The 25,743-nt window shown below is 52.3% G+C and overlaps 1 protein-coding gene across 1 annotated transcript; it reads right to left on the bottom strand.

Annotated features, from left to right (window-relative positions):
* Nucleotides 1–7,473: 7,473 nt before the first annotated feature.
* SF3A1 (splicing factor 3a subunit 1) lies at nucleotides 7,474–25,699 on the bottom strand. The gene is made up of 16 exons (XM_080649661.1): nucleotides 25,512–25,699; nucleotides 23,273–23,394; nucleotides 18,806–19,013; nucleotides 17,412–17,669; nucleotides 16,404–16,478; nucleotides 15,011–15,161; nucleotides 14,250–14,443; nucleotides 13,273–13,390; nucleotides 12,811–12,996; nucleotides 12,029–12,150; nucleotides 11,682–11,927; nucleotides 10,946–11,153; nucleotides 10,289–10,443; nucleotides 8,948–9,049; nucleotides 8,783–8,854; nucleotides 7,474–7,979 (listed from the first exon to the last, which is right to left on the bottom strand). The coding sequence occupies exons 1-16, from the start codon at nucleotides 25,572–25,574 to the stop codon at nucleotides 7,878–7,880; spliced, it is 2,382 nt and encodes a 793-aa protein (XP_080505787.1). The 5' UTR covers nucleotides 25,575–25,699; the 3' UTR covers nucleotides 7,474–7,877.
* Nucleotides 25,700–25,743: the final 44 nt, after the last annotated feature.

Consider the following 25,743-nt stretch of genomic DNA (forward strand, 5'->3'; position numbering starts at 1 on the left):
CATTGGCCGCGGCAAGGCCGGAGGCGGGCCCTCCGGAGCCCTCCTCCCACACCCAATGGGCGACGCGGACCCCGGGGTCCGCCCACCTCCCCCAGGACGGCGCCAACAGGCCAGACGTGAGGAGGCGGGGCAGCCCCACTTCCCCCCGGGGCTGCCAATCACCGGAGCTCACCTGAAAGCATTCCTCTGGCCTTTCCGGGTTGGCCGGAGCCGGGGCTGTCACCTGTAAGGCCGTGCCGGCTAGTGCGGCGGGCGTCTGCTGAGGATTCCGCATCTTCCTTCCGGCTCCTCGCGAGACCCCCCCAGGACGTGGGTGAGGATTATTTCATCTGCTCATTTATGGGGGGCTCTGAGGAGATTCAGGATGGGTTCGGGGACTAGCCAGGAACATGGAAGTTCGGCAGCCCCTTCCCCCTGCTCACTGCTTCTGGGGCTTTAAGTGAGCTCATGGGAGACCTTTGAAGAATAACCAGCCCTGGCCGGTTTGGCTCAGTAGATAAGAGCGTTGCCCACGGACTGAAGGGTCCCGGGTTCGTTTCAGGTCAAGGGCACGTTCCTCGGTTGCAGGCTCAATCCCAGTCGCAGGGGTGCTTGGGGGAGGCAACCAGATCATGTGTCTCTCTCACATGGATGTTTCTCTCTCTCTCTCCCCCTCCTTTCCACTCTCTCTAAAAACATCAATGGAAAAATATCTGGTGAGGATTAACCAACAAACAAAAATAATAACCAGAGGGACATCTGTAACTGTATCAACAATAAAAAACTAAATTAAAAAAAGAATAACCATACGCATGCATATAAGCATAACCAATGGATACAAGACACTGGGGGGGGGGCAGGTAAAGGCATGTACTGGGGGGTAGGGGAGGCCGGGGGGAGGTCAATGGGGGAAAAAAAAGGAGACATATGTACTACTATCTGTAATACTTCAAACAATTAAAAAAAATAAAATTAAATTTTAAAAAAAAGAAAGCAAAAAAAATAAATAAAAAAATAACCAGTTTATTGAGCCATGCACTGCCCACTTTCTCTTATAATCTTCCCACACTTACACATAACTTTGAGATATAATCAACATACTGTAAAAATTACCCGTTTAAAGTGTATAATTCAGTGGTTTTAAGCCTAGAGTTGTGCAACCATCACCATAATCTAATTTTAAAACATTTTCATCACTCCCAAAAGAAATTCCTATCCACTAGCAGTTACTCCCCAGCCTTCCTCCCCCAGCCCCTGGCAACCACAAATCTGCTTACTGTCTCCATAGATTTGCCTTTTCCTGGATATTACATATAAATGGAACTATATATGCCCTTTGTGTGGCTTATTTCATTTAGCATATAGTGTTTTCAATTTCCATTCATGTTGTAGCCTATACCACTACTTTATTCTTCTTTATGGCTGAATAATATTCCATTGAATGGATAGACCTCATTTTGTTTATCCACTTGTCAGTAATGGTCATTTGGGTTGTTTCTATTTTGGGGCTATTTTGAATAATGCTGCTATGAACATTGAGGTACAAACTTTTGTGGGAAAATATTTTTGTTTCTCTTGGCTAAATATCCAGGAGTGGGAATTTCTGGGCCCCCTGATAACTCTGTTTAAACCTTTTGAGGAACTGGCAAGCTGTTTTCCAAATTGTTCAACCATCTATCTATATGTATAAAAGCCTAATATGCAAAGTATCCCTTCAGGAGTTCAACCAACTGGGAGTTCGATCGCTATGACATGCACTGACCACCAGGAGGCGGCACGGAACGGAGGAAGGCCCCGGCCAGCAGCCAGTAGCCACTAGGGACCCTACCATGCACAAATTTCGTGCACTGGGCCTCTAGTCTCTTATAATCTTTTAGCAACAAGGTAGATACTATTATTAGTCCCCTTTTTCAGTTAAGAAAACTGAGGTGCAGGGAAGTGACGTCATCAGCCTAGGGTCCCAGAACTAGCTGTGGCAGAGCCAGGATTTGAACCTAGCTCTTACCAACCGCTTATATTGGGAGGCACGAGCCCATTGTATCGACATGGACTTAGCTCCCAGCAGCCTACTTCTGACCCCAGGGGTTGTCAGCACTTGGAGCCATAATGATAGTTCCTCACTTAAGTCCAGTACCATGTTGTCATCCGACAACCTACTATAGAGCTGTAAGGGAGACAGGCCCAGAGCCGGGAAGGGACCGAAAGAGCCAGACCTGAGCTGCAGGGCCTGGGTTAGGCTGGCTGCTCAGGGACCCGAAGCGAGCCCCAAGAGGCGGGTCGTAAGACTACGGTGATCTCACCAGTCATTTCCTTGATGCCGTGTGGCCCAGACATTCTTGAAGACTTTGCTGTACGGTCTTCACATTCCATAGGCTTCTGGTTTTCCATAAACAGGGCAACAGCAGACATGGGAGTGGGCACAGGCTATTTTGGTCTTAAATTCTCAGTCTGGGAGGATGTTCCTCCTCTCCAGTGGCTCCAGACAGAGTGGTGGGCTCAGTCCCAGCTCCCGGGAGGGGCAGAGTGGGCCTCACATCGGGATGTGGGCCTATCCCAAGAAAGGGAGAGAGGAGCCAGGTACACCTGGAGCAGACATGAAGCCCCAAGGCTGGCAAAGTATCCACAACCCTTTGACTCCATAATTCTGGTCCTGGGGTCATTTCCCAAACATGTTCAGTTCTATAAAGGCACATGTATACAGTGATGTCCACCACAAGGGTATTTGGGGTGGGGTGGGGGTTAGAGGGACCTGGGTGTCCCTCTCTGGGAGACTGGATAGATGTTTCTCAAGTAAAGGCCTTCTAATTTTCTTACGTAAGACCACCCACGATTCAAATCTCTGCTCTGTCACTGTGTGACCTTGAGCAAATCATTTCTTTTTGAGCCCATTTCATCTGCAAAATGGAAATACTGAAAAAATACCTCCTTAGAAGAGCTGTTCTGAGACTTGAGTGTGATAATATGTGCTAAGCATCTGGCACACGGAGATACCCAGTAAATGGGAGCCAGGAGTGGTGGCATTTGTAGCTTGCAAAGCACTTGCAAATTCATTATTGTCTTGTCTGTTCCCAGCACAGCCCGTGGCTGCAGCAGGGAAGTTTACCTAATGTAACCAACGGCACGTGGCTTGGGAGTCTTCGTTTCATGGATGTGCCTTCTCAATAACTGGATGTTCCTATGCAAAATTGTTTAACTTCTCAGAACCTGTTTCCTCTTCCGAAAAACAGGAATGTCAATAATTACTTGAAGTCAGCGAGCTATGTCGCTGAAGCCTCCAGCACACAGTGGACACTCAATAAAATGTTAGGTTTCTTCACTTCTAAACTCCAGAGCTCTTAAACGTATTTGCTATTACTCTAGTGAACAAAAGCGATGAAGTCCTGGCTCACCAGAGTTTATATTCCAGGGAAGGAGGGAGAACATTTGTCAGGCAGTGTGAAAAGGGGAAAAAAGGTAGGGTAAGGTATAGAGAATGCTGGGAGCCGAAGTGGGACTTGCGGGGGGAGATGGAAATGAGGAAGCCGCCCTGCGAGGACCTGGGAGAAGAGTGTGAAGGAAGTAGGGCAGCAAGTGCAAAGCCCTTGAAAGGGAAGCAGGCTCAGATGGTGTGGCTAGTGAGAAAGGAGTGAATGAATGAATGAATCAATCAATCAATGATTAGGTTCTTTGAGGATGAGACACTTGAGCAGGGCTACAGGGATATATTGATAACCTGGAATCTCATCCAACTGGGGCCATTCCTGAAAGTTTAGCGTGAAGTGCTCACACAGGCCCCCGTGCAGTTCCCTCTTGAATGTGGAGCTTGCACAGGCTCAGGAAACCTGTCAGCTATCCAGATGCGATAACCTTTATTTGTAATGACAGCGGTGGTTCAGAAGTAGTCAGCCGGCTGGCCCCCAACAGCCGGTGACGAGTAGGCAAACTATGAAGCTTCTTTGTCCCCACACTGAGAGTAACAGTTAAGCATCTTTTGGTCCAAGAGGCAGAGAACCCAACTCAAATGCACTTAACCGCAAACTGCATTTATTTTTTTTTTATTTTTTTTTAAAATATATTTTATTGATATTTTACAGAGAGGAAGGGAGAGGGATAGAGAGCTAGAAACATCGATCAGCTGCCTCCTGCACACCTCCCACCGGGGATGTGCCCACAACCAAGGTACATGCCCTTGACCGGAACCGAACCCGGAACCCTTCAGTCCGCAGGCCGACGCTCTATCCACTGAGCCAAACCGGTTTCGGCCACAAACTGCATTTAGTGGGTGCCGTAATGGGTGTGTTTGAATGGGTCTTCGGAAAATTCAAAGGTGAGGAAGCTTCAGGAGCAGTTTGATTCAAAGGTGGCCACCAGGGCTACAGCCTCGTCTTCCTTTTTTCTCCGTTTTGTTCTTCCTATGGCTGCTTCACCCTCAAGTTAGAGCCCCTCATGGCAGGCAGCAGCTCTCGGCTCACCTCTCTTTTTCACACATCCACACAATGAATGACTCTTCTGATACTGTCTGCTCAATTGTGAATCCTGGGTGGTCTTATGTAAGAAAATTAGAAGGCCTTTACTTGAGAAACATCTATCCTTTTTTTTTTTTTTTTTTTGGTTAATCCTCACCCGGAGATATTTTTCCCCATTGATTTTACAGTGGAAGGGAGGGAGGGCAGAGAGAAACATTGATTGGTTGCCTCCCGAACACACCCCAACTGGGGCCAGGGTTCAAACCTACAACCCAGGTGCATGCCCTTGACCAGGAATCGAACCTACAACCTGACCCTTTGGTGCAAGGGCCAACACTCTAACCACTGAGCAACTCCGGCCAGGGCAGCAGCATTCTTTTTCTTTTCTAAACAGTGGATAGAGCGTTGGCCCGCGGACAGAAGAGTCCCGGTTCAATTCCGGTCAAGGGCACATACCTGGTTTGAAGGCTCAATCCCTGGCCCTGGTCAGGGTGCGTGCAGGAAACAACCAATTGATGTGTCTCTCCCCCTCCCACTCTCTCTAAAAATCAATGGAAAAATATCCTCGGGTAAAGATGAACAACAAAAAATCTTATATACTAGAGTGTATACTCTTAAACATAAGCTATATTGCACTACTTTTGCTTTTTGAAGTAGAGGGATAAATGAACTATTACATAAGGATTGCTATAATTATACTACACCACATATTTCCATTCAAGTATATATCCTAACATAACCTAATGTAACCTTTATACATATTCTCTAATGCAATACTGTAATTTTTAAAAGTGAAATGGGTCTAATCATTAGTGGCCTCCTCTGGGCTACGGAAGTGCTCATTTTGAGCAGCTACTGCAATTGAAAGAGAAATTCCTTAACGGCTACTACTCCTGAAGCAAGTCTTTAAAATCATCAAGTTTTGCCTAGTTTTCCTAGCAGTGCCACACCAGGAACATCTGTCCCCAGTTCACAGTGCCGCCTGGTGAAGCAGTGAGGGCAGCGTGGTCACCAGGAATGGAAGAGCTGTTTGGCCTTCCAGAGCCCTCCCTGGCTACTTGACCGCGGATCTACCTCATCCAAACAGTGGGGCCCATAATCCTCAGATGGAGACGAGAAAAGCTGTGCAAGCAAGGAGCTGCCTACATGCTGCAGGCCCTCAACAAGAAACGCACAGTGCTGGCCTGTGGCCTCTGCTGGACACAAGGCTGCCTTGTGGTCAATGGGCCTTCTGCGGCTGAGCCAGGACAGATGGCCATTCAGGAGCTCTGGGAAGCTGGGTTTGGGCCCCAGAGGGCCACTCAAAGGTCCCATTCACTCACATTCCTCCCAGCAGCATTCCAGGCCTTGTCACAGCCTCAGTCCCAGAGGGCCGGCGGGACCTGCCAATCTGTGGAGGCGTGTCCATCTCCAGAGCCAATCGCAGGAAGAAAGGAGAGCTTGGAGTGTGGGACTCCCCCAGGTCTCCTGATCCCACCCCTCTTGGAGTGAGAGCCAGGTCGTATTCAGGGGGTTTCTGGTGTTGGCCATGGAGAAGCAACTAGCAGTGGGCTCAAACTACAGAGCCCACTTCAGAAAGCCCAATTTCGGCTAGGCTCCTGGAGAAAACCTGCAGCCACCAGGCAGGAGGCAAATGTCAGAAGGGTGAGGAGTAACATCCCGCAGACCAAGTTAAAAACTTGGTCCAGCCGTTTGTAATGGAGCCACGTAACTGGCACTGTAGAAGGGCCACCTGAGCCTTAGGCTGGAGTTTGGGAGCTCTGAACTTGGGGGGTGGGGAGTAGGGTGTTGACTAAAATCCTGGCTCTATGACCTTGGAAATGGCCTCACCCCTCTGAGGCCTAGAGATGACCTCAGGGGGCAGCTAGGAGGACCACATAGAGGGACTGCAAAGAAAAGGCTTTGGGAACTCGGGGGGAACACACACACGAGATGTTCAGAGTGAAATCAGCTTTGTATTTAAAACCAGGAAGCAGTTACCTACAGGCTTTCACCTCCCTCCCTCCCTCCCTCCCTCCCTGTGACAGCGCATTTCCAAAAACAACAGCCTGCATCTGGTCCTTACTAGGGGGCAAGGACGGTGACAAGTATTTTGCACACATTTTCATCTCTTTACTGTGTGACTGTGGGTATACGACTTACCCTCTCTGTGCCTCAGTTTACTCAAGGGTAAAAACAGGAATACTCAGTAGTCAGAGATTCGGAACATGAGAAGGATTCAACGTGCCGTTGCTGACTTTGAAGATGGAGAGGGCCGAGTCCCAAGAAGTGCAGGTAGCCTTGGGCCTCAGAGCTGAGAGTCACCCCCGCTGACAGACAGCAAGGAAACGGGGACTGAATTCACCCAGAAGAAGGAGCTAAGGAGTCCGGAGCAGATTCTCCCCCGAGCCTCCAGAGGGAATGCAGCCCAGCCAATATCTTGATCTCAGCCTGGACTTGTGACTTACAGACTGTGAGCTAATAGGCAAGTGCTGTTTAAAAACACACACACACACACACACACACACAGGAATACTCACATCAGTATTACATGAGTTAAAATTGATAAAGTGTTTAGGACAATGGGGGTAAATTGGTTCAACTTTATAGTCCTTGGAATAGTTCATGGCCTCAGCACAATTAAATACATTTTTTTTAAAACACCTCATGTCCCTGTGCTCACTCAACATAAGCCACCGGCCCAAGGTCAAGAGCCAATGAGGTGAGGGGTGATTCCATGCCTGCAGGAAACCGCTACCCTCGAGTCTCATCTGCATGTGTCTCACTGCTGTCCCGACCCAGGAACTGCATCTCACCCGTCCTTGTTCTCCTGTGCTCGTGGCTGTTGAAGACATCTGTATTAGTCTGTTAAATCACAGGGCTGTGCCTTTAGAGAGTCCGAATGCTTTAAAAGGATAATAAAAATATATCTCCCCATGAGTCATGAAAGCCTTGATGGTGTCAGTAAGTTAGTTAAAAACCCAGTGCTCCCCCCTCCTCCCCTCTCCCCGCTGCCTTGGGTCTGGACAGGGTGCAGGAGGCCAAGAGACAAGTCTTATGACACTGATTTCACAAGAAGGGTCCAAGAGGTTTATTAGATAGCCTGTGGCAAAACACAAAATGATTAATGACGTTAACAAGCATATTCTATCAGCCAAGCGCCAATCGGCACTATGACACCATCCCCAGAACATTCCTGGGTTCACATTTCCGAACGGGCTGCCAGAAGGAATGAATCCCTTCAAATCAAGACTTGAACACAAAGGAATTCCAGAGACCACTGGGGAGGGGAGCGGCGTAGGAAGCCCTCTTACCAATGTGGGAAGGGGGTAGGGGAGGAAACCGCAGGACAACTTAAATTTCCAAACTAAGAGGGAAACCAATGTACAAGGCAGGGTCTCGGGATCTGGGGCAGGGGGTGAGGGACAGGAGAGGCAAAACAGCTGTGGCTGGGACCTGACAGGTTCCTCTCCTCTACTTCTTTCTCCCGCCTCTCTCCTTGAGGGCCAGGTGGATGACGGCGCCATTGGCCATGTTGTAGTAAGCCAGTGAGTTGGAGTCCTTGATGAAGATGCCCTGGAAAACAGACGGTGTGCTTAGCATGGGCAATATGGCCTTGAGCACACTGCGCAGCCTCACTCCCTACGTCTGTTCACATTCTGAACTCAGTGAACACAGGAGCCTGAAGGAAGGCCGGGGGCAAGGGGGGATGCAGGCACAGGGCAGGTCTCTGGTTCCTCCCAGAATGCTTTGCTTTCCCTCCCTCCCCCCCCTCCCTCCCTCCCTCCCTCCCTCCCTCCCTCCCTCCCAAGCCATGTTCTTCCCTTTTGTCAACTCTCCAAGAAGGTGGCCCTGACCAACCCCACAGAATTTTAAATCACAAGACCTTTAGAGATCAACTAGTCCAACAGCCACGTATGCAGAGCAGGAAACTGAGGCCCAGAGTGGAGATTTGTCCAAGTCCAAAGTGGGACAACACAGCAGCCCTGTGAGGCCTGGTGGGCACCAGGCCTAGCTGGACTATCACCTCTGTCCATGCACAAAGCCAGGCTACTTGAAACCACTCTGACTGGGTGGCTCCACCCCTGGACCAGAACCCCACTAGAGCACCCCGAAGAACTGTCCCCAGATGTCCACCCTTGTCCCTGAGGCAGAGGGTTTTTGGACCCCACACAAGATTATACTGTGACCCACTAAAGCCTCACCTTGTCAGGCTAACCTGCCCCTGCACTCCCTCCCAGCCAGCATCACTACTTCTAGGATGGACTCAGATGGCCACATCCAGGCATCTCCCCACTCCTTTGGTTCCACAGGGGACTGAGCTTCTGGGATGACAGAAGCACTGTGACCCAAGGGGCAGGACCAGACACTCGACTCACCTCATACTGCAGCTTCTGTTTCCCTGCAGGCATGCCCGTGGCTTCGTGAATTTTCACCTTGATAACAGAGACCTGTGGGACAAGGAGAGGACATTTACCCCTTTGCTAAGGTCGGCTGAAGGAAGCTGCCCCTTGACCCCTTGGCTCCCCTGCAGCAACTCATACCTGGTCAGTGAGCGGGAGGGTGAAGACCAGCACCTGTCCGTTCAGTTTCCATTCCGTCTTATCCTGCATGTTGGGCACTTGAACCTTGATGGACACTGGACCCTGCGAAACAGGAGGGGGCCATTATGCCGGGGACCCCTGAGCCGATCAGGAACTATGCTCTCCTATTCCTAGGCCAGTCTGGACAGTGTCCCCTCTCCATCTGGGCTCCTGGACACTGGTCCCTGATGCCACTGGTGACATGGCACAAGATTTGGTTTCTCTTCTTTAAAATGATCTCTACCCTGCCTCCTGGTGAGTCTGGAGCTGAAGAAGTGATATGAACATGCTCTGCAAACCCCAAGAATTACCATGGGGGGAAGAATATCAACTGTGAAATCAGAAAACCTGGGTTTCAACTCAGCCTCCCCGCTACCTAGTAACTAGGTCTCTGAACTTCAATGCCATGTCTATTAGGCAGCTAATCACAACCACTACACGGTACTGTTGTGAGCACTAAATGGACAAGTGCGCGTACAGTACGTCGCTTTACCCTGGCACTTGAGCCCTCAAGAGATGGGAAACACTATTGGGAAAAAATGAAAGAGAAAAAGATTTGTCAAAGGCACTGGGGGAATGGGGCTGGGACTGTTCCTGCCTCCTCGTGGAGCGAGCCTAACAACTTTCCTAGGGACCGAAGTGCCAAGGTTCCCACCTCCCCTTATCTCTAGCACCCCAACAGGATCCCCACAACAGGCAGACCTCCTAAGGGCTGAAACTGGAGGAGAAGGCCACACAGAAATTAAGAACTGCACCCAGGATTTCCTATAGGCCAGCGATGTTCAACTGGTGTGCCGCTAGCATTTTTAAAACATGCAAATCCTGACATCTTTCCCTTAGATTGTCCAATAAAAAAATGACACCACCAACACAACAACAGCCGTCTGTTGTGAATGAATCAAAATTATACCTATTTTTTTGGTCGGGTTGGCAAAAAATACACATTTTTGGTGTGCAGCAGAACGTCAGTAATTGTGTGTGTGCCATGAGACGGGAAAGGTTGAAAATCGCTGCTCTGGGGCTGAGGGTCCCTTCCACACACAAGTCCTGCTGCCTGTGCAGCTGGTCTCCCTCCGGCCTCTGCAACAGTCCACACCGGGGCACCAATGCTGTCTGCTCCTCCAACTGCTGACCCACATCAAGCACGTGCTCAGAAGCCCTCCCGGCCACACGGGCCGACCCAGGCCCTGGAAGCCAAAACCACGGGAGCAGAACAGGGTGGCCAGGCAGTGCTGGACTGGGGCAGGACGGGACGCCCAGCTGGACGCTCGCGGCCACGGGCAGCGCTCTGGGGTCACATACCTTGTTTCTGCGAAGGAACTCCTCCTCGGGCATGAGGCTGTCCTCTGTCTTCAGTTTCTTGGAGGCGGGTTCATCCTCCATGGGCGGCGGAGGGTGGACAGGGGGCATTGGGGCTGGAGCTGGGACAGGGGCCACAGGCGGAGCGGGCACAAAGGCTGGAAGGACAGGAATAAGCAGCTGTGTGAGTGGGGGAGGAGCCCAGGAATCAGGGCTGGTGAGACCTTAGAGGGGAGATTGCAAAGGTTTCCTGTTTCTCCCAGTGAGAGGTGTGAAGGGCCGCTCCTTGCCGAGTCTGGCAGCCAGCCGGTTTCCTGGCCAGGGGACTGGGGACGCCGCCCAGATTGGGCAGCCTAGCACTGGAACAGGGGCAGGACTGATGGATGGAGGGGGTGCCTGCCAGCAGTAATCACCGTGAGGCCTTTGCGCCTGCCTAGGGCCTGACTCCTGGGCTGCACAAACCCCAGCTCTGTCACATCAGACCATCTCCCCCAAGAGTCGTGGCTCCCAGCTCAGGGAACTCACACGGGGAAGCCATGGCTTTCTTCTAGGCTAGACCCCGGGCCCGACCAGCTAGCACACCACCAGCCACTGCTCTGCTCACAGTGTTTGGCCTGTAGTCCTGACCAAATGGCCTAGAAAGCAACGTGAGACACTGACCTGTTGGCACAATCATAGGAGGTGGGCGGGGTGCCATGATCGGAGGGGCTGAGGGAGGCATTGGCACCACGTTGATCCTGGGCGCGTGGATAATAGGCGGCATGGGAGCGATCACCGAGCCTGGGGGCAGTCGGACCACTGAAGCCATCGGGGGCCGGGGCATCACGGGCACTGCGGACACAACTGTGGTGCGGACAGGAGGCGGCATCTGTGGGGAGAAGGGATCCCAAGGTCACAGAAAGCCCAGGCGGGATGCACAGCTGGCAACTGGTCACCTGCAGCCTTTAAGGGTGGGGCTCCAACTCAGGCCCCTGGGGCCGAGAGGTCGCAGCCTCACCCCAGGCTCTGACAGGAACTTCGCCGACAGAGGCCCAGGGGCAGCACTCTTTGCACTTGGGACTCAACTGGCCACTCACGGCAACACTGAGAGAGCCCAAGAGGCTGACCTTGATGGAGCCTCCTGGAGACGAGCCAGCGCTCCTCAAAGGCCCATTAAGCCCTGCAGCCCCTCTGCCCCACGCCTGCTCTGCATCTGCCACTTGCCTCCCTCCCTGTTCCAATCCTCCCACACAGATCGAAGGTCAGGCTAGAGGCTCTCACTTCCAGTTAAAGGGTTCCCTGTATCTGACCCACTCAGCACTCAGGCCCTGCAATCAGGCAGCTGCCCTTAGCCAGTAGTATCCAACCCCAAGAACCACACTCTACAAGGCCAGGGACAAGGTGGCTGCTGGCTTACTGCCGGTGGCCGGGGCACGGAGGTGATGGGCGGGGCTGAGCTGGGTATATTGGTGGCTGAGGACGGAGGAGGTGGCTGCTGAGGGATTTCGTTGGGCTTGCTGGGGCCGATCTTCTCTTTGGTATCATCTTCCGGCACCAGGCCCTTAGCCTTGTGGATGGCCTCGATCTGCTCCTGGAGGGTGATGTTGGCCTGCGCAGCCTGCTGGGTTCGGGCCATGCTGCCTGAGTGGCCATCCCAGGTCACCTGCAAGGGAAAGCAACACCACAGCTTGTCAGGACACCTAGAACTGAGGCCAGTGTGGGAGTCTGAGGGCAGGGAAGGCTCTAGGAGAATCCACACTGCACCTTTTCCTCTGGCTTCTGGATCTCCTCCTCACCGATCTTCTTACCAATGGCTGTTTCCTCTACACCGAAGATGTCGGTACGTCGCTCAGCCAACTGTTTCAAGCTGCTCTCGATATCCAGACCTGGACAGAGACGGGACAGAAAGGGACTCTAAACCACGTGCCCTTCTGACAAGGCAGCAGCTCTCCTGGTGCAGGGTGGAGGCTGGGCCCATGGGACAAGGCTGACTGCGTCCCACCCCAGCATGCCTGTCCTCTGAGCCGGGGAAGGCTGCCCAATCAGCTCTAAAGAAGCCTATCAACCAGAGCTTGTCCAACTCCTTGACGAATGAAAGGCAACTGAGAGTACAGGGCCACGTGAGGAGCAAGCAGCAGAGTCCAGAAGGAAAGCTTGGTCTCCTCCCTCTGGGACAGTGCCCCGTTGCCGCTTCTCGCACAGCAGTCACAGGAGAGCCGTGTCGAGTCCCATTCTAAGACGGTCTGCAGAATGAGCGTCCCTCCCAGCTGCTCAGATCTGGCTCTGGGATGTCAGTGGGCGCATGCCATCCCTGTCAGGTGCCTGTCTCTGGAGGAGTCCTATCGCTAGTCATTCTGCAAAATGGGGGGTTCTTTTGTAGCATCACAGGCTGTACATAACCTTGAAAGCTTTTGTGGAGCTCAACTGCTGCTTTCTATGTTTGCTTAAAGCAAGTTAACTGTAGTTCAGAGATTCCCATGGGTCAAAGTGAGTCAGGGCTGAGTCAGAGAAGGGGTGTGGACTGGGTGGGGGCACCCCCACCTCACCTGGAGCGTACACCTCGTCATCGCTCTGCTTCTCGCGGATGGAGCGATCTCGCTGCTCCAGCCAGCGGGGGTCGAGCAGCCCGATGCGCATGTGTTCCTGCATTTTGCTGGCAGGGATCTTCTCCCCCGTGATGGGGGACACAAGGTACTCATCCGGAGCAGGGGCTGGAGGCAGGGGCTTGGAAGCTAAAAGGGAAGAGATGCTTGAGTGAGAACCCTGGGTGGCAGCCTGGCGGAAGAGGGTGTTATTTCATTCGTGCATCACTCATCCATGACACAGCCATTCAGTGCCACACGGCACCTAGCGCTGGGGGAATTGTCAGGGCCCCAGAGATGGCTACTCCCTGTGACCCACGGTGAGGCCTGGGCTGGAGGGGCTATTGATGCCTTTAACAAGCCACCTCGAGCCATTCTAGAACCGGGCAGGGCTGAGGAACGTGAGGGAAGGAGAGCAGGTTCTACCTTTGGGGTCGTAGTCCTTCCTGACAATGACCTGGTCTGGAGTCGGGGGCAGAGGCGGCGGCATGGGTGTCTCTGGGGGTGGGGGCACTTTCTGCCCTTCTTCTTCATCATCTGAACCCTGAAAAGCAAAGCAGTGGCGGGATTTCAAGAGGGGCTGAGAAGCTGCCGCTCTACAGCCGAACCCTGAGGCTCTCAGGATGGCAAGGTGCCTAGGCCTGCAGCCAGTGGCCATGTGCTAAGCTTCCCGGGCAGCGAGGCCAGCCAGCAGCCAGCCGAGCTGCTTCGTCGAAGCATGAATGGGAATGCTGGGGGCCGTGGTGCTAACGTTCCGCCCAGGCATTTCCAGCAGCTGGCACCAGGCAGTCCCAGGAGACCAAGGGCACTTAACATGCCAGGGAGGGGTGCGGGGAGCGAGTCAGCGCTCGAGGGTTGCTGCTCAGAGTAATGCTGGGAGGGCGAGAGAACGTCAATTCCCACAGACACAGGGGCTTTCTTCTCAGGCTGCACGCAGATTCTTTCTGAGCGAAGGAGCGCGCCTTGGCCTGGAGCCTCTAGGCCTGCTTGGAGGGCCTGGCTCCAAGAGGGTGGAGGTGGCCGAAAGGAGGCACAGGCTGCACTTAGGAAAGCTCTGGGGCTGCTGATCATTTGGGCCGAAGCTCGAATGCATCAAAGCTGAGGTGTGGCGGGTTCCCTGACAGAGCTGGCCTGGGGGTGGTGAGGAACAGGGCCTCTGGGCAAGGGGGAAGGTCGCAGGCCAGGGCCGGCACAGCACTCAGTCCTTGCTTGTGAATGCCTCTTTGTTGCCCAGGCTGGAAGGGCTCTGTGCTGCGGGGTTCGGGCAGCTGCCTTATTCAGGACCCACGCCTCCTTCGAGCCTCACAAGGGGCTGGATCTCGGACTCTAGTGGAGAGCACCCCCGTCTCCTTGGGCTCCAGAGAAAGGTCAGCCTCAGGCTTGCCCAGGGCCCAGGGGCACACCTCGTCCATGTCTTGCACTTGGGTGTCCTGGTCCAGCTGGGAAGGAGGCTCTTCTGCCTTCTCCTGCTTCTCGTCCTCTTCATCAGACTCAACCTCCATCTCCACCTCCTCGCTCTCCCCAAACTTCTCATAGCGCTCCTGAATGAGGATCCGTGCCCCCAGCTCCTCCGGGGTCGTAGGGGGAGGGAAGTTCCCTGGGGGAGGGGGAGACGGAGTCAAAGGGAGGCCTCCACAGATGTTCCCTATAAAGGCCCATCTATCCTCTCTGCACGCTGTGAGCTCTCCGAGGGCTGGGGCTGATTTCTCCCCCATCTCCAGAGACCCACCCGGAGTCTGACCCAGTGAGTATTTGCTGAATTAAGTCTAGCTGGCACAGTGCGGTAGAACTGAAGTGCTCCGGGAGCAGAGGGGAAGGGACACGGACACAGCCCTCCGAGGAAGTCTGCTGTTCCGGGGAACAGCCACACAAGCTCTCCCAGGACGGCTCCGAACGCCTGGCTTCCCACTGGCCTCAGACCTACCCCCGCCCAGACCTACCTCCGCACAGACCTACCCTCTCACAGACCTACCTCCGCCCAGACCTACCCCCTCACAGACCTACCCCCTCGCAGACCTACCCCCTCACAGACCTACCCCCGCCCAGACCTACCCCCGCCCAGACCTACCCCCGCCCAGACCTACCCCCTCACAGACCTACCCCCGCCCAGACCTACCTCCTCACAGACCTACCCTTGCACAGACCTACCTCCGCACAGACCTACCCTGCTCGTTGGGCTGGAAGTCCACCGTTTCCACCACCACGAAGTCATGCCAGTCGATCTGCGCGTAGGCCACCCGCTCCTTCTCCTTCTCCTCCTCTTCCTTCTTCCGCTCACGCTCCTGGAACTTGGCCCACTCCACGCGGTAACACACCTAAAGAGCCAGGACACAGGAGCTGAGCGGAATCAGGATCTGCCCCTGATGGAGGTGTCACCCGGGGGCCTTTAACAAGCCAGCACCTCCTGCAGAACGGAGGAGGCTGCCGTGCCTACAAAGGGGACTTTGGGGAGCAAACTATGGCATTTGTGTCTAGTTCCAGCCAGGCCCAGAGTTCGGACAGGATGACAACTCTAAATGCCACAGAAACCGTCTGCCGAGGCCCCAAGGCCAGCCATTTGTCATAACCTCAGAGTTTTTTGCCCGAGTTAGCGAGGAGCTGGGTCAGGGGAAGTCTTGCACGACAACCGAGTGCTCAAAAGACAAGCGGCCTGAGAGCCTGAGAAACAAGACTTCACGCGGCCATCCAAAACAGCCACATTTGTTGAAATATGTACAACACTTCTCTAAAAATTAAACAAATGTTTACTATCTCCTCTCATGAACAGCAGCAGCAGGAGATGGCCAATGTCAGAAGTCTCCTCGATCCATGTCATTCTGACTCGGGGAACCTATTCAGGTGCTTGGTGACATGAAGCTGAAGATACTTACATGACGGTGTCTTGCAACGTGTAGGCACCAAGCACTACAGTACATAATCATATCAAATGGAGAAATGACCACTGCTACCCACAGAATACATGTTCGTCTACGAAACGATTAAGCTACTGGTCTACACATAAGAAGACCTGGCCACAAAAGGCAGTGTCTCGAAGAGATGCCTTCTGTCCTCAATTCTGAAAACCTGGGCTACAACAGGCACCTGCTCGGGAGCTGGCTTCTCGTGAGGGCAGGAAAGAGGGATGCTGAGAGCAGACACTTGGGACAGAGACCCAGGTTCCTTTGGCCCTGGTAGCGGAAGGCCTCCCTCTCCACCACTCCTGTGCCCGGAACATAACAAGGCACTGCCCCGGAGATCATTCACAAACAGGAAACAACCCACATGTAACTTCCACATCAGTAACTGGTTATAAAAAAGGAGTTTAGCCCCAGCTGGCTTCCCATTGGCTCAGTGGACAGAGTGTCAGCCTGCGGACTGAAGGGTCCCAGGTTCAATTCCGATCAAGGGCACATGCCTGGGTTGCACGCTCAATCCCCAGATCCCCAGTGGGGGCGTGCAGGAGGCAGCCAACCAATGATTTTTTTTTTTATCATCATCGATGTTTCTATCTCTCTTTCCCTCTTCCTTCCTCTCTGAAATAAATTTTAAAAATATATATATTTTTTAAATGAGTTTACCTGGTCCAAAACTTCTCGGGGGTTCTCGGCCTCTTTCTTGAGCTTTGTAAATAAGCCTTTGGGCGGAATCAAGATCTGAAACACAGAAATTATTAAAGCAGCCGTCAGCACAGCACAACCGGACCAAGAGGGGCTCCTGGGCTGGGGAAAGGTGCGGAAGGGAGAGCATGGGATTCTGGATCCCTATCCCAGCTCCACTTGGCTGTGATTTGGGGCAAGTTATGTAACTTCCGTAGCTTGGTTTCCTTCTACAAAATGGTGGCACCACCACCAAAGTTGGCATGATCAACTGAAAAGGCTGCTGTAAGAATCAGCAGGAAAGTATGCAAAACCATGGCACATCACCCAGCACACGGTCAGTCTGTACAGCTCCTTATCAGCTGGCAGACCATCAGTAAGTGACTTCACCTCTTTGAGCCTGTTCCTGCTTTTAAAAAAAGGGAGAAAACACTTTTACCTCACGGGTTCTTGTGAGAATTAAATTAGGTAAGAGGAGACAATTATTACGGGCTTGCTTCCTTCTCAGGCTCTATGCTAGGCACCTAAAAACGTAAATGTACTTAAAAGCAGCTAGCATGCCCGGCAGGCGTGGCTCAGTGGTTGAGCATTGACTTATGAACCAGGTGGTCACGGTTCAATTCCCAGTCAGGGCACATGCCTGGGTTATAGGCTCCATCCCCAGTAGGGGGCGTGCAGGAGGCAGCCGATCTGAAATCAGTAAGAATATATATATATATTTTTTAAAAAAGCAGCTAGCTAACACCACTTGGCCTCGTCACATAGCAGGCACTCACCTAATGCAGTTATCAATCACGCATTTCAATTTTCTTTAGAAACAGCAGTCAATGTTGCATTTAAAAGGGAAAACCGAATATAAATCAAGATTTCACACGGAAATAAAATGTTAGCATCCACCCAGGGGCCCCACAGAGGAAGCCTGTCCTTGTAGACAGTGAGTGGATAGCATGCTTTGGGGCCCCGCCCCCCGGCCGCGCCCTGACCAGGCACCTTGGTATACTGTTCCACCAGCTTCGTGAAGTAGTTGAAGAGGCTGTGCTGTGGGCGGAGGAAGTCAAATTGGTAGTTGCGCTGCTCTTTCTGCATCAGCTGGGTCAGAAACTGGCGCCCGTTCCTGGCCACAAACTGAGCCGTCAGCTTCACCACGTCCAGGTCAAAGGCTGAGATGGAGGGGGGGTCTGCGATGAACTCGAACTCAGGAGGGGGCTCTTTGGGCACGATGGTCTCCTGGATCACCTGGGCTTGGACCTAGGATGCAGAAGACGTGTGAGCAAGAGGCACAGGAGTGGACTGGCTCCGGGGGGGGGTGGGGGGGGGGCGCTAAGCTTCTGGTCATGGTGTGCACAGCTCTGACACCTGGTGTGAGGAGTCCTGACTCACAAGAACAGCAATTTCTTGGCCAACTGTGGCCTCAACAACCTGAAAGGCTTCCAGTGAGATCCTGCCCCTCTTTATCTCTGCTGCTGCCCTGAAATCGAAGACTAAAACTGGGGAGCAGGAGACCTGATAGAACAGGGCTCATAAATTCCAACCGAGGGCGAGAGAGGATACAGGAGGCCCTGTGTGTGTGCAAAGGACCCCACTGGAGGAAGGACTTCCACATTTGTCTCCTCATCCGGTCTCCACAGGAACCACGGGTGGAGAGAACGGGTACCGTGAATCCTCTTTATAGAGGAAGGACCTGAGATAGTAGCCTGAGGCCCTAGTGGTGTAAATTGCAAGGCAAGGCCTCAGCGCCTATGCCAGCCTTTCCCTCCCCAGCAGGAGGTGTAAAACAAGGCACCTTTGCCAGAGCAAAGCAGCAGAGAAAGGAAGGGGCCAGTCTAGGCCTACAAAGGAAGCAAAACGTGCCAGCCCTTCCTGTCCCCATTGACAACCCTAATCACCCCTAGTTCTGGGCCTGGTGCTGAGGGTATCAGGGCAGGCCAGATTTCAGGGGGATGGGGTGCGCGACTGGGAAAGTGAGACAGAATGATGGCGTAAGAAAGGGCCCACAGCCTTGGACAAGGCAGAGAGAAGAGGCTGAACATGCCCTTTAAGCCCTGACCCTGGCCTTGAGTAAATCACACTTCCCTGAGCCTCAGATCTCTCATCTGTGAAATGATCACTTTGCCCGCCTCCTCATGCAGCCCCTGTGAGGTGCCAGTGAGACAAGACCCCTAAAGCACTGAGCACAGAGCTGACGAGCAGTGCTAAAGAAATGCCAGCTGTCAGCAGGGCTCGCTCTCTGAGCCTGTGTCTGCCTCTGTGAGATGGGGGAGGACCCTCACGTCTCTCCCTGGTGGCCGTGCGGTTTGGATAGCAGAGTTCATTACTCTCCTCTCCCTCCCGATCCTAGCCTCCCTCTCAAGCCTGGGGAAGTGAGGGGAGGGGTTGGCTCCAACCTTCTGGGGCAGCTGCTGTTGGGTGGCTTGCTGCTGCTGCTGCATGACCTTGGGGATGGCGGCTGAGGGCTCCTGAGCCTTCCCCTCCTTGAACTCGCTGACCTTGTGGCGGTAGTAAGCATGGTAAGGGTCATTGGGGTTCAGAAAGTTGAACTTGGGATTGTTGATCTCGTTCTGTCGTATCCTAGCTTCAAATTCAGGTCCGTTTCTAGAAGGAGGGAAAAAGAATTAATACCACGACCACTGCAACTGCTGAGACCCAGAACACTGCCCGTTCAAGCCACCTTCTTGCCCACCCATCACTCAAACTGGTCCATCTCTCAGCACCGCAGAGGTCTTCCTCGAGACCCCTGCCATCAGCACCAGGGCCATCTGCCTCCTCTGGCCTGATGCTGGCTTCCTCTACCACAGGGTCTCCGAGCTCATCACTCCAGCAGCTCCTCTGTCAGTCTCGCCATTTCCAAAAACCATGTGGACTGTTGCCTTTTTTTTTTTTTTTTTGTAAGAGTTATTTACTTTTAAAAAATGTACTTACAGCCCTAACCAGTTTGGCTCAGTGGATAGAGTGTCGGCCTGCGGACTGAAAGGTCCCAGGTTCGATTCTGGTCAAGGGCATGTACCATGATTGCAGGCACATCCCCAGCGGGAGGTGTGCAGGAGGCAGCTGATCGATGTTTCTCTCTCATCGATGTTTCTAACTCTCTATCTCTCCCCCTTCCTCTCTGTAAAAAATCAATAAAATATATATATTTTTTAAAAATGTACTTACAAAGGAAGGCATATATTACTACTTCAAGTAAAAATCAATATGACTTTACTAATAAAAGGCAGGCTTAAAATTAAACACAAGGAAAACCAAGTATTAGTATTGTTAAAGTTTAGCTCCAAGTTTGCTGTGCCAGAGGCCAGTTTCCTTAGTTAAAAAGTGGATTACAGAATGCTGGAAAGGTGTGAGTTATCCTAGCACCAAACTGAGACTTTGTCCTTTGGGTAACGAGAAGGATTAAAAAAGCCACGAAAATGTAGACCATTAGACTTATGCCCTGCCCAAGTACTGCCTAAAATCACCTCACTTCCTACTGGGTGGGAGAGACCGTCAGCAAACACTCTCCACGGGGCGAACCTGTGCTGCTGGGGAAGGTGCACTCAGACAGGGAAGCAGTGAGGACGGCCGGAGGCCTCCCATCTCTCTGCACCTGGACAGTTTCCTCTCCCTAACTCATGTCCCCAATTTGCATGCCTTTAAAAACCTCAAAATAATGAAAAAAGTCTCTCAGAATGCTTAGGGAACGCTGATGTTTTAAAGTCCCAATAGTAATATTTCAAGGTGTCATATATACATGGCGGGGCAAAAGTAGGTTTACAGTTGTGAGTATGCAAAGCAGTTTATTTTTGTATTATTATTTAGTAATTACTGTATTATCTTCCGTATGAACCATTATAAACCTACTTTTGCCCCACCCTGTCAGTCAGAAATGCACTAACCTTAAAGACACAAGATATGGACATGCTCAACTTTTGGGTTCACTACTGACTCACCAAGCTACCACTTCTCTTGGACTCGATGGCCCATGTGTGAAATGTCGCTAACGCTACCTTCTCTATCTTGGACTATTAAGATCAAATTTATCAATGAGATGCCCAAGTCTTCTTGAAGCAGAGTGGCCTGCAAATTCGAGTGCTGTCACTTCTATAAAATTGGAAGAGCTGCTCCTTAAACAGCAGAGATGCCCTGGGCATCAGGAGATGACTGGGACGTCCTCCATCACTCCTCCAGCCAGGGCCCAGCTCTCACAGATGCCCCCGACACACCACGGGCAGCTCCAGGGGCTGGGGGGCAGCCAGGCTGCTCCACTTCAGACTTTCACACCCTGGCCCTGTCAGTTGAAGCTAGGGGGGCAGACAGGGAGCGGGCGATGCTGTGCTCCAGATGAGCCACCATAATCTGTGCCGGGGCGGGGGGTGGGGGGCTACACCCAGGCCAGCTCCTCCGCACGTTCTGGGCACACTCTGCAGCGTGACTGACACCATGGGGTAGGCCTCAATCTGACAGTGAATTAGTACAACTAGAACCTCATGCTTGAGGAAGCTTTTGTCCCCCTCCTTACATAAGGCCAGCCACACATGAGGAGGAGAGGGAATGTACACACTGCCAAAACTTGGCCACCACACCCAGCTAACGGCTGGGGCAGATAAAGGGCTGCTGGAAAGAGGGGCTCTGATTGTCTCCTCTATCGCGGCCTCTGAAGCCATAACCTCACCACATCTGGGAACAATCTGACAGATTGAAACAAGGAAAAGGCAGCTCTTCTGTTGCTTTAAGTTAGTTTAATGTTAAAATTGTATTCTCTCACAAAAAAGATTTCAACAGAAAAAGACAGGATTCTGACTCAACCCAGCTGGCGGGACTTTTAAGGGTAATTTCCACTTCAGTTCCTTGAAAGGAAAATGCAGAGAAGGGAAGACCTAACCTACAAACACACACACACACACACACACACACACACACACACACACAGCTTCTTCTGGAAAACCACACTGGTTAGTGATTTTTATGGTATGCTCCGCCTCATCAATCACATGTGTGAAAGGAAGGGTCCTCGTGTTTGCCGTATTCCAGGTTGAAATGCTAGTCCGTCCCTTCACTGCAATGTCTACAAAAGCATGTGCAGTTTTAGAAATGCCTGCAAGGCAATCATCGTAGCCAGCAATAGATCTAGAGATGTGGGTGTATAGGTTTATTATTTTTAAGGGAACTTGGATACACTCTGATTTCTGTGGCAGAAGGGGGTGACACAAAATTATTGGAAAGCTACTTGGCAAAATGTTTAAAAAATCTTTAAAAATCCTCCTTCAGCCAGTAACGTACACTATTTCCTCTAAAGAAACTATCTAAACGGGAAAGAAAATGCTCAGAGACTTCCCCGCAGCTTCGCTTGCCAAACTGAAATGTTGGAAACAACTTCGAAGGAAAAGAGAGAGACAGCGAGTCACAGAAGGCCCATTGCCTCAACTCGGTGCAGCGTCTCCAGAGCGGCCCACGCAGCACCAGACCACGAAGCAACGTGGGAAAATGCTTCTAACAAGCACGAAGGGAAAAGCAGGATGTGAAAGTGCCTCTGCTGGTATTACAAGGGTCTAAAAAAGGACGCCGAGGGCCACAAGGAAACAGGAAAAGGTGAAAACAGCTGGCAGAAACTATTCCGGTAGTGAGATCGTGTCGATTCTTCCTCCAACACCCCTTTCCCGTTGGTTTTTAAAATATGAGGGGAGAAGGGAAGTGTTGCCATGAGACATTATAAACATTTATTACAGATCCACCGCCTGCTGCCCTAAATCTGACATGGGCTGGTAATGTTCAATCCAGCACAGAACAGTCTTAACCCAATACCCAGGTGAATCAAAGCCCCTGAAACGTGATGAGACCCATCTGCATGGCACCTCCCATATAGAAAGACTCCCTTCCGTTTCATTTCACTAGGAGGATGGGAAAGGGTTACATCTATGAAAGAGAGATTGCAATGGGGATGCTGTGTGGCCCCCTGGGGAGCAAATGCCCCGACTGAGGGCAGCAGTCTGCTCAGGACCAGCTGCTGCTTCCATGCAAGGAGTTGTCCAGATTTACTGTGCAATCTCCTCATTTTTAAGTAATTTGAGTACAAAAAAAAATTGCAAAGACAAAAGATCTGTAGGCTGGATGGGGCCTGCTGGCTGCTGAAGGAATACTTAAAAGACCCGAAACTAGGGGACGTGTTGATCTCTGGGGTCACGTGGCCATCAAGAGGATTCCATGTGAGGATATGTGAGTGTGTGTATGATGGGGAGGGACACGAGGAACTCGGACTGCCTTCCATGCCACCTGAGAAGACAGCTGACACCTGCATGAGGTACCCGAACGGTTCCGTCCCCCTCTCTCACGCCTGCCCCACAACCACCCTGAGGTGGCGTCTCACTCCCTTTTGCAGAAGGGTCATCGGAGGCTCTGAGGAATGCGGTCCTCGCAGTGAGAATAATCAACCCCTTTTTGTCTTCCTCAGACCAGCGGCTTAGACAGACACACGTACACCCGTGACCAAGCGCTTTCCAGACATTTCCTCAGGCCCGTTTTGGAAACACAGGTTCCTGGTGACTCTGGGGTTTGTGTGACTCACACTCTGCCACTGCCATGCTGTGTCGGATGCCAGTCCTGACCACTACCTACCTCACCGCCACGCTGTGGCTTTGGATGAGCCAATGGGCCTGCACTGAGCGCGCCTCTCTGTAGGGATCAAGCCTGTGGCCTCAGTGTCCCTGGCAGGTGAACTAACTGCTCAGATGACCGGTGCTTTCAGAGGTGCATTGACCGTTCATGTCAGTGGAGTCCCACCCGACAGCACCTCTAAAACCCAGCGTTAACCTGGGCGGATTCAGGAGCTCTTGGCGCTAAAAAGCCACTTTAAGCCACACGAGCAGAAGCAGCTAGGTTACCTGGCCACAAAGCTGGCAGTCTTGTCCACGATATTCCTGACCTCTGGAGGGGGGTAAATGATCCCCACCACGGGCTTGGAAGGGGTAGAATCCTCCTTTGAAGAAGCTTCCTCTTCTGTGGGCTGGGAAAAAAGAAAATAAAGTCTTGAAGTGCCTGGGTTGGGGCTGGACATACCTGAGAGCATCAGACTCTTCCGCGGACTTCCTTCGGGTCAGAACCCTCTGCTCCAGAAGAGGGGTTCCTCTACCTGCACTGTGCTTGCGAGGGACCCTCCTGGGGAATCAGTAAAAGCAGCAGCAGCTTTTCTGGCTCCACCAGCTAGACCAGCGGTCGCCAACCTTTCGGACCCCACGGACCACCGGTTGGCGACCTCTGAGCTAGACTGTGTCCAGGACACCAGGGATCTGCATTTCTACTAAGTGCCCAGGTGATTCAGAAGCAGGTCTCGGAGAAGCCACGTTCCAGAATCCAGAACATGGATCCATGTTCCAGAGCAAGCGACGTGCCTGGCATGGGGTATTTAATGATTGTTTGCTGAATAAATTAAAAAAAAGGAACTCCTTCGGGGCAGCGCCTTTTGCCTTAAATGCCTTTTCTCTCTGCATCCACTCCACAGTCTTCACTACCAGTCAATGCTCAAATGTGTTGTGAAACTGCACTGGACACTCAACATTAACTCCCCGTAGGTTCTAATCGTCTTTCCTCGCTGGTCTCTCTTCAGTAAACGAAGGGTCAGGTCTCTCATCTCAGAAAAACAAAGTTTCTCCCCTGCCCTCATGTTCCTTTCTCCTACTGCCTTCTCCCTCCGCCCCTCTTCCTCCGCTAAACATCCTGACTTCTCTCAGCCTTGCGTCCCCACTTCCTCATCCCCCACTTGGTCCCCGTCCATTTCAAGTGCCCTTGCCAACATCAAAAACAGCTGCCTACGGCCAAGTACAGCAGTCACCTGGCTGTGTGACCAATGCCCCCCCCCTTCACAAAACTTTCCGCCCAACTCCCAGGCCCCATTCTCACCCGTCTTTCCTTCTTGCTCACCATGCCCCCTGAGAAACCTCCCAGGTTTCTGCTTCACCTCCTGCTCTGTAATGTCAGGCACCCCCAGAATCCTGTTCTTGGTTCTCTTCACACGGTCCTCAGGCACGCACAGCCACCTCCTCCGCTTCCTCTACCACCTCCAGCCTAAACAATCCCACCCACATGGATGCCCCAGACCACTCTGCACCCCGGAGCTTCAGATCAATTGCTTCCCAGGCACTTCTCTCTCTCTAACCGCTTTCCCCGTGAATGGCCAAACAGGCACCTGGTCAACCAGGCCAGAAACGTGGTCCTCCTCCTTCTCCTCCCGCAGCCTCCAAATTCAGTGACAGCAGAGTAGGTGGCATACACTTTTCTAAGCACTTTACATATATTACCTTGTATCACCCTTACGAGAGCCCTATGAGGTAAGTAACTTAATTACCCCCATTTCACAGATGATAAAACTGAGGACTCGAGAGCGTAACTGGCCCATCGAGCAATACACACTTGTGGAATGTTCACGGGTACCTGGCCCCTTGCTAGTTTATAAGCCAGCTCTCCACGGCAGCAGCTGTGCCCCATTCATCCCAGTAACCTGGGACCCAGGCTCCGTGTCTGGCTTAGACTAAGTACTGAGGAGATGCAGGAGCATTAACATTCAAAGCTGTAACCCTGAAATTAGAAATTACTGGGGGCCAGTGGGCCCAGTTGCCACAGTAGATGCACGGGATCTGTGTTTTTCCCAAACTTTAATGAGTCGCCTTGGGATCTTGTTAAAATACAGATTTCTATTGGAGGAGCTGGGGTGTATTTCTATTTTTTTTTTTTTACATTTTAATTTAATGTTTCAATTACAGCCTGCATTCAATATTATTTTGCACTAGTTTCAGGTGGATAGCATAGCGGCTAGATACTCATATATACTTTACAAAGTGTCCCCCCCCATATTTCCACCTGGCACCATACATAGTTAATACAATATCACTGACTATATTTCCTATGCTGTGCTTTACAGAGACTCCGCATTTCTAACAAACGCCCAGCAGATGCTGAAGCTGCTGGTCCGCAGGCCACACTTTTGAGAACCACGGTTCCAGCGCGCTGCCTCCTGGGACTTGTAGTTCCTCCAAGGCCTCCAAAGCGGCCGCTACTTCCAGCAAAAGTGAGGCGCGCCGAGGCCTAGGCCCGGGCTGCCGGTCCCGGTGAGGGGGGGCACGATACCTGTTTGGGCTCGGTGGCCACGGGAGGCGGCGGAGGCACCGCCTGCACGGGTCCCGCCGGCATGACTGCGACGCTCAGGGCTGCCAGTCCGCCTCGGTGTGGGTGAGCGGTGAGGCCTCAGAGCGGTTTCCCCGCGGCGGCGCTACAACAAGTCCGCAAGATGGCGGCAGCCGAGTGAGCCGTCACCCGGGAGGCGAGGCTGATGCGCTTCCGGTCCCGCCCCCTTTGCGCA

Source organism: Plecotus auritus (genome assembly GCF_963455305.1).
Source record: "Plecotus auritus genome assembly, chromosome: 13".
Classification (NCBI taxonomy): Eukaryota; Metazoa; Chordata; class Mammalia; order Chiroptera; family Vespertilionidae; genus Plecotus; species Plecotus auritus.

Coding starts and splice junctions, on each gene's coding strand:
- SF3A1 (XM_080649661.1), bottom strand. CDS start 25,574: ATGCCGGCGGGACCCGTGCAGGCGGTGCCTCCGCCGCCTCCCGTGGCC. Junction 12,151..12,810: donor TGACGAGGTGTACGCTCCAG/GTGAGGTGGGGG, acceptor GTCTCTGTCCAG/GTCTGGATATCGAGAGCAGC. Junction 7,980..8,782: donor AACAGAAGCTGCAGTATGAG/GTGAGTCGAGTG, acceptor TCTGTTTTCCAG/GGCATCTTCATCAAGGACTC.